Source organism: Petaurus breviceps, unplaced genomic scaffold (genome assembly GCF_028583685.1).
Source record: "Petaurus breviceps papuanus isolate PSGF00001 unplaced genomic scaffold, PetGlider_PUasm1.0 185, whole genome shotgun sequence".
NCBI classification, from domain to species: Eukaryota; Metazoa; Chordata; class Mammalia; order Diprotodontia; family Petauridae; genus Petaurus; species Petaurus breviceps.
The window spans coordinates 3845664-3854324 of record NW_027185797.1 but is presented as its reverse complement, the minus strand read 5'-3'; the positions used below and the strand labels follow the sequence as shown (position 1 = coordinate 3854324).

The window sequence follows — 8661 nt, the reverse complement described above, 5'->3', positions numbered from 1 at the left end:
GGGAGGAATGATTCTTTCACTGTTACTTGAAATTAGAGTATGAAGGGCAGGCATGTTAATGCCCAAAGGTATATCCCATCATGCCTTGAGGAGCATCATCACATATAGAAAGAGCATCAGGTCTGGAGTTAGAAGACTTTAAATGGGTTTAAATTCTACCCCTGCCACATATTGCTTGTGTGACTTTGGACAAGTCTGTGTCTCAGTTTTTCCACTGGTAAAGTGAGGGGTTTGGACTGCATGGCCTCTCAGGTGTCCTTCTAGCACTAGATCTATGAGCCTGCTGGAAAGTATTTTCATGATCCCACACTTAGGGTCACTGGAGTTGATGGTAGATTTTAAAGACCACACTATGTAGGTATACACTATGCATGTATACACTTTGTAATATGTGAAAGATGAGGCACCTGGCCATATCCTGTCTAATAATGCCCATTCTTTGGATGACACATCCCAAATGCTGATCTTTGTATGACTCTGGAATGAGCATTCCATATTCTATCCATGCCTGGAATGCACCTGGCCTTCACCTCTTACAATTCCTAATTTTTTTTTCCAATTCCTCATGGGCTGAGCTCCAAGATCTATCCACTGTGCCACCTAGCTTCCCAGTAGGCACTAAAATGAGAACTGATTTGTCAGGGCAACTAGATGGTGAACTAGAGTGCTAACCTGGGAGTCAGAACGACTCATCTTTCTGAATTCTCCTGGGTTCTGTTTGCCTCAGTTTGCTCATTTGTAAAATGAGCTGGAGAAGGAAATGACAAACTACTCCAGTATCTTTGCTAAGAAAGACCCAACTGGGGTCATAGAGAGTCAAGAGTTGGACATGAATGAACAACAAATTGATCAATTGATTAATACCTCAAAAGAACCAGATGAACTAATCCTTTAAAACTCCTGGATATTTCTTATCTATTCCTGAATGAACTTCTACCTAAAATAGAATTCAATGATTCAGCACTTACATGCACTTACATTACACTTACATCTAAGATTCATGGTTATTGCAATTAGAGCAATCTGGGTTGGATTAGATAAGATTAGAAAATGCCTTTATTAAGTTTGGTGCCCAGTGTGCTGAACACTTGGAATACACACGTAAGGGGGAAAAAAGGATTCTGCCTACTATTTACAGTGTAGTTGGGAGAAAGGCAATGCCTCACCTTCCCTATCTCTGCTAGGAATCTGAGGATCCACATAAACTTGACTTTTATAAACAAAGATTCACTTGTTTATTCTTTATGAAGCCAAAGTGGGCAGAAAGGCCAGAGAGAATGTCCAAAGTGGTTTATCCTCAACTTTGGTGACCCGCAAGAACAGTGGGGAAGGGTTTGTTCTCATTTCCCCTGCAGGAACCTTCTCTTCTGAACAAGATGTTCATCCCAGAAGCACAACATAGAACAGAGGAAGAAACCAGGGGACCTGGGTCCTAGCTCTGCCTCTGAAAACCAATGACATAATCTCCCCCTCCTTCAAGTCCTAGCTAAAATCCCAGGGGCCATCTCCAGTCCTCCTGATCAATATCATGCCACTGAGATTGGTGACTTTGCACAGCCTTCCCTCGCTTAAATACAATTCACTTGAAAGTCATACAATCACATCCCTGATGAGAAAGGACAAACAATCACAGCTAAAATGCCACCTTCTACAGAAAGCCTTTACCATTACCTTCTAGTACGTCTCCTGTGCTGATTCCTTCCTATTTACCCTGTACATAGCTTGTTTGTACCTGGTGATTTGCATATCCCCTCCACCCCCTTAAATTGTAATCTCCTGGAGGGCAGGAATGGTTTTTTGCCTCTTTTTGTATCCTGAGCATTTAGCACAGTGACTGGTACATAATAGGTACTTAAAAATGCTTATTAACTGACTGACTGACCTTGGGTAAGTCACTTTCCCTGCTTGAGCCTGTGTCCTGATCTGAAAAATAAAGGAATTGTAAGAAATTATGAATATGAGAGTTTGGTTTTTTAAAGAGAAGAGATATAATGAACTGATGAGGGGGTAAAGAAAGCAAAACTATAACGGAATGGACTATTATTGCATTGTTTTATTAGAAAAGGACAGTTAAAGGAAAGCTAATTCTGAGTAATTGTAATGATCAACCTTGGTCTCAGAGAACAGATAATGAAGCATACCTTTCTCTCCTCTTGCCCAAGAAGTGGGGGGCCATGGACACAATACTTGGGTAAATTTGTTGCAGATTATTATTAAGTGATCATTATATATATACGTATATATATTATATATGTCTGTATTATATATACATATATATGTTTATTAAGTGCCTGTGGCACTATACTAAGTACTGTTAAGACATGCTATCAGTCAGTTTTCCTTACATAGTTTTCTTTTTTATGAAAGACAGTTCAATGCAGAGTGAGGGAGGCCATCTAGGAATATATCAGAAAATTTTTTTCTGAAGTGCAAAAGTTGGACAAAATAATCTCTAATCCCTTCTACCCTGAACTTTTGGCTGTAATATTTGCCATTCTTCATTGCTACCAATTGCCTTTTATTGCCTCCGCCCTCCACTAACCTTGGGCAAGTGACTTGAATGGCTCTTAGCCTCAGTTTCCTATTCTGTTAAATGGGGAATAATCAATCATGGTATCTACCTCCCAGGGCTGTTGTGAGGATCAAGTGTTAAAAGACTCGAGTCTTTTTTAAAAGTGCTATATAAATGTAGTATATTATCATCATTACTGACCAAAAAGGGTAATGGAAACACTTTGCAAACCTTAAAAGTTGCTAGAAGTTCTGGGCTTGCCCTTTTCCTTTGGTGCCGTGTGACCACAGAACATGTTTCCTCACCTCTAAAATGGGTGCAGTAAGACGGAACTATTGCATTATAAAAAGTAGAAAGAACATCCCTCCCAGAAAGCCCTTTCCATACCATAAAATGCAACCGAAAAGTGAGCCCCCAAAGTGGGCACAGCTGCCCCCAGGCCTGCCCTCTCATTGCCCCAATGTTGAAGGAGAATGAACTTCCCAAATCGTTGATTTCTACGCTGTGCAGCGCGTTCTGTCCCCAGTTAACCGGGCCAATGAACAACCCGAACTCCAAGTGGCTCTGGAAGTTTTTTCTAGGACAAAGTTGGGGGCGGGCGGAGAGGGAGGGAATTAGCTCTTTCATTTCATAGCCCTGGTGGACCAGCCTGGGGTGGGGGGATGTTCTATAAACTATTTACCAGCATTCCTACTATGGTGCGTGCCCGTTAATAAGATTAGTAATTAAAATACTTTATAACAATTGGCAAGCGTGTTTTCCTCTCTGTGTAGTGGGTTGGGCTGGCTGCGGTATCAGGCTGGGCTGCAAGAGCACCTGAGACAACAAGGGAGACACGCTGGCTCCCAGGAACCCAGACACCGCGAACACCCGCACAAGCAAGCGTCTAGGAAGCCTCGGGAGCCTGCCTCGAGCGCGCAGGGAGCCGGTGCTAAGCGCTCTGGGAGCCGCGATGGTGGAGATGGAGAAAGTCCGACCTCAGTGGGGCAACTCCTTACAATTCATGTTCGCCTGCATTTCCTATGCAGTGGGACTGGGGAACGTCTGGAGGTTTCCCTACTTGTGTCAAATGTATGGAGGGGGTAAGTGAGATTTTCGCTTCTCGGTTCCGTGTTGGAAGGTTCCAAACATGATCATACTGCTAGTCTGTTATATGCATTTATTGTTGTTGTTTTTTTTTCTTTTTTGAGCCCAGAAGTACAGGTGTTCATCCTCCACCCCCCTTCCCCAGTGGCTCTAAATCTTTCTCCCCTTCCCCTCGAGTTCTTTAACTTCCCTAAAAAAACGTAGATCAAACAACCGCTCACCACTCTTCCCATTTTTTCAGCTAAGTTGTCAACTAGAGAAAGAAGAAAAAAGGAATCTTAATAAGGTTCTCCGTATGCAGCTGACACTTCCCCTCCTCTCCCCCTGGAGATCCAAGTTACTGCTGCTCTTAGAGCCTGGGCTGGTGTAGTTGGGATTTGGGAATATAGGTCGCTTTAATGAGCAGGTTAAGGCGGCTAATACCTAAATTACAATGGCCAATAAAATATTGGATAAACCTTTACTTTCAGGAGTAAGGAGAAGAATGGGAGTATGGTCTTGGCTTTTAGGAATAAGGAGAAGAATGGAAGTATAGTCTTGGCTGCTACGTTGCCTTTCCTACTTTGAAACTTGGCCCCCAGCCTCCAGGACCCTGGCCAGCGGGCACTAAAGCCTCCTGCAGGCCTTGGAAAAAGAAAATAAATTGCATTGATCTTAATCCAATTTTTAAAAATTCAGTAAAGAGTTTTGGAGTTTGGTGGGGCTTTGGAGTTCTAGAACACTGAGAAGGCAAAGCTTCTTCCATACATCTCCCCTCTTTTGTATGTTTCAGTATAATGATAACCAACCTCCCCCATGAGGGACTGAAATAATGTTCTGACATCTCTTTGAACAACCTATAATCTAAAGTAATCTTAAACCACAACATTCTCTGAAATTAAAGCATGGAATCTAAACCCCAAGCCTATACTTTTGTATTTGAAAAGCACAGAAGATTGCAAATATCTGGGAGGTTGTATGGTACATTGGAAAGGATGCTAGATTTGGAGTTCAGAGCATATAAGTTCAAACTGTGCCTCGAACACTTATCTTCTGTGTGACCTAGGGCAGATCATAGGTGTCTTTGAGCCTCAATTCTGGAAAATGAGAGTTTAGATTAGATCAGGGATTCTTAATCTGGGGTCCATAAATTGTTAATTTCAGAGTGTCTGTGAACTTGGATGGGAAAAAATACATCTTTGTTTTCATTTCCCTTTGATTTCTTTTGTATCTTATTTAAAAACAATATTCTAAAAGGTCCGTAGTTTTCACCAGGTTATGAAAGGCTGCCATGAGATAAATAAGATTAAGAATTCCTAGACTAGATGAGCGATGAGATCCCTTTCAGTCTAACTCTGATTCTATGATTTACTGTCATGATAGGAAGTGAGTCTAGATCTCCATAGCCTGATGACACAATAAAAGATCTTAGGATCAAATCTCAAAATCTTTTACCTCTCCCTTCCAGTCTTCTCCATCTCTCTCACCCCACCACAATAGATTAAACACTCACATAATACAGTTACTGGAACCAAAAGGATGTGACAAACTACACACTTTTTTCTAAATGCTCTGTCATTGTGCATCTGTGGGTGAATGAGGCCAGGAGATATGGCTGTATTTGTCCATCTTTGTAAGCATTGAAGTAAAATTCTGAATAAGAATGAAATGCTACCAGCATCTGCCCGGAGTCAGGAGTTTGGTTTCAGCCTCAGACACCTAACACCCACACAAAAAAACTAGCGTGTAACCTTGGGCAAGTTACTTAACCCCAATTGCCCTACAAAAGGAAAAAAAAAGAATCAAATGCTACCAAGAAACTTCAGCACCTTGTGGCCCCTCCCAGGAAAAGGACCTAAGATTTACACCTATGTGTAAACCAAAGTATGTCACTGTTGTTGATTTGCAGGTGAAGGTAATATGAGCTTATGGAAATAGTCCAAGGATCAACTTCTGTTCTTAAATGAAAGATTACCTGACCTTTGTGCAAGCGATTAGTTCTTGCTTAGCTTTGGAGAGTACTACAGAATGTATTGATTTGTACCACTAGATAGGGAGTTAGGAAACCTACGTGTGAATCCTGACTCATGCTTTGTGACCTTGGCTAAGTCACTTCACTTCTCTGAAAAAGATTTCTCTGAATCTTTTTAGAAAATCATCTATAGGGGTGGCCAGGTAGCACAGTGAGTAAGAGCACCGGCCCCAGTGTTGGGATAACCTGAGGATTGAATCCAGGCTCAGACACTCAGCACCCACCCAGAAACACCTGGCCGTGTAACCTTGAGCAAGTTACTTAACCCCAATTGCTTAGGGGCGGCCAGGTGGCTCAGCGAGTAAGAGCACCAGCTTCAGTGTCGGGATGACCTAGGGATCAAATCCAGGCTCAGACACTCAGCACCCACACACAAACACCTAGCCATGTAACCTTGAGCAAGTTACTTAACCCCAATTGCTTTAAAAAAAAATCATCTATAGAATGAAGGGGTGTGCCAGTTCATCTCCAAAATACCTTCCAGTTCAAATGTTCTTCAGTTCTGGGGGAGGAGAGGAAGCCGTAGGGAAGTAGGACTGTTCTATGGCATGAAGTCTGAGACTCTGTCATCCAACAACTGCTAAGGTGGTAATTTTTTTATGCACAGTTGTTACTTTTTCAAGCACTACCTCCTGCAGGAAGCCTTCTCTGATTCTCCCTGCTCCTGCCCCACCTAAGTCATGACCCCTTTCTCTCCAGTCTCTCATCCCTTTTCACTTCTCTATACCTATGACATTCCATGGCTTGTATCTGCTTACATCCCCTTGTTAGACTGAAAACTGGAAGGCAAGGACCTTGTCTGGATTCATCTCTGTCTCTCCAGCACTTAGGATAATGTGCTGCATATAGTAGTGTTTTAATCAATATTTGACAAATTTGAATTTTCTGACTTCACTGTAAGATCTAAAATTGTTGCCAGGTTTATGTGGAAGTATCACCCTGGTCATAAATGCCCCTACTCCCCCCGCCCCTACCTGTATATAAATTTCTTCCAGAGTAGTGGTTCTGGAGTCAAAGAATCTGGGTTCAAATCCTACCTGTGATGCTTATATGACTTTGTATTGCTTCACTTGCCTTGGTCTCAGTTTCCTCATCTGTAAAATGAGAGGGTTGGACTAGATAGCCTCTGGGTTCTCTTCTAGTCCTGGTTCTATGGTCCTGAGCTTTACCTTTCCTCAAAATGGGGGGGGGAAACCTTTGCAAAACTTAAATGACTATAAATGTGAGTCATCATACTTGTTGTTCCTGCTCCTCCTACCTCATAATTAAATAATATGCACACAGGTGATTGGCTCTGAGAGGTAGCCATGGGGTAGATAGAAAGCTGGACTTGGGGATGGGAAGACCATGGTTAAAATCTCATTTCAGACTCATGGTAGTTGTATTTTCCTCAGCAAGTTTTTAGCCCCTCTGAGCCTCAGTTTCCCCAAGTGTAAAATAGGGACAATGGTCCCTGTATTTTCTATGCCACAGGGATGGTGTGAGGATCAAGTAAGAAAATGCTTTGCAAACAAGGAGTTCTTAAACTGGGGTCCACGGACATGTTTGGGGGGCTGGTGATTTGTTTTTCAATATTTTGACAATTGTATTTCAATATAATTAGCTTCTTTTGTATTTTACTTTATACATTTAAAAACATTAGGGATCCATAGGCTTCATGAGTCTGCCCAAGAAATCCATGACACAAAAAAAGATTAAAGACCCTTGGGATTGGTACTGAACCTGTGATTTCACTGATGTTAGGAACTTGTGATTTAAAAAAAATAAACAACCCTTTTCTCTTCCAATACAGGTCAGCATTTTTCTGCTATCCTAGATCACTAAGAGGTTCAGTGACTTGTCCAGAGTCAAGGTGGGACCTGAGTCCAGGTTCTCCTAGCTCTGAGACCTGCTCTTTCCATAACACCAGGTTGCCTATGTAATTGTGAGTTATTATTGTTACTACAGCTTCAAATCCAGAGAACTTGCAACCCCACTCTTTGCCCAAAAAAGCAAAAAGTTCATGCAAGTTTACCACAAGAGAGAATGAGGGAACCTCGAAGTCCGTGGCTAGCAGCTGCCTTCCAGAGTGGGCCGCCCCTAATGCTGCTTGCTAAACAAAGGACTTGTTTGTGAACCACACAGCCAGGACATAATTCCCAGAATAATATGGATTAGAGCTCAAGGTTCATTTCTTTGGGTCTCCATCCCTTCACAGGCTTTCCAAAGCCCAGCCCAGTGGAAGGAATGTTAATTCTGGAGATTAAATTCCAAATAAAGAACATCAGTGTGACCTCAAAAATCAACTAGCCAAGGCTTCATCAAATCCCTTTTTGTCAAGTCATCAGGTCTTGGGGCATGGGCCTAAGGTCTCTAGTAAAAGTTATTTCCAAAGGAAAGCATGACGGAGCTGTCCGTGTTAGAGCTGGTGCTGGCAACTTCACTGCAAAGGCCTGGGGAAGACAGACATCCTCCTTCTCCCTCTAGATCAGAGGTTCTTAATCTAGGGTCTGTCGATAGATTTCAGGGACAGCTAGGGAGCTCCATAGTGTATAGAGTGATGGGCCTGAAGTCAGGAGGATTCATCTTCCTGAGTTCAAATCCTGCCTCTGAGACTTACTAGCTGCGTGACAAGAAGGTATCTTTGCCAAGAAAATCCCAAAAAGGGTCACAAAAAATCAGACATGATTGAGAACGGCTGAACATGAACCTGGATGGGGGAAAAAAAGTCACCTTTATTTGTACTAACTTTTGGTTTCCTTTGAAATCTGGGACATTTTATTGTATGCATTTAAACATTATTCCGAGTCCATAAGGTATACCAGATTCTGCTAAAGGGGCCCATGACACATACAAAGGTATCTAGAGTCGAGATATTCAATGACACACTCAGAGGAAAGATTGTAAGATTGAGGGCTAGAAGAGTCCTGAGTGTTCATCTAGGCCAATCACTTCATTTTACAGCTGAGGAAACTGAGGTCTAGAGATGGAAAGAGATTCTCTTTGTACCAAGCAATCAGGCTCTTAACCCATCTCTTCTGACTCCAAATCCTATACTCTTTCTATTATGTGT

At 42.2% G+C, this 8661-nt stretch overlaps 1 protein-coding gene across 1 annotated transcript in view; it reads left to right on the top strand.

The window, feature by feature from the left end:
* Window positions 1-3273: 3273 nt before the first annotated feature.
* Window positions 3274-8661, top strand: part of SLC6A20 (solute carrier family 6 member 20) — a 51205-nt gene continuing 45817 nt past the window's right edge. The window contains exon 1 of the mRNA XM_069088349.1: window positions 3274-3594. Within this exon, the coding sequence (XP_068944450.1) occupies window positions 3465-3594 (130 nt within the window). The 5' untranslated portion in view covers window positions 3274-3464. The remainder of the gene's footprint in view (window positions 3595-8661) is intronic.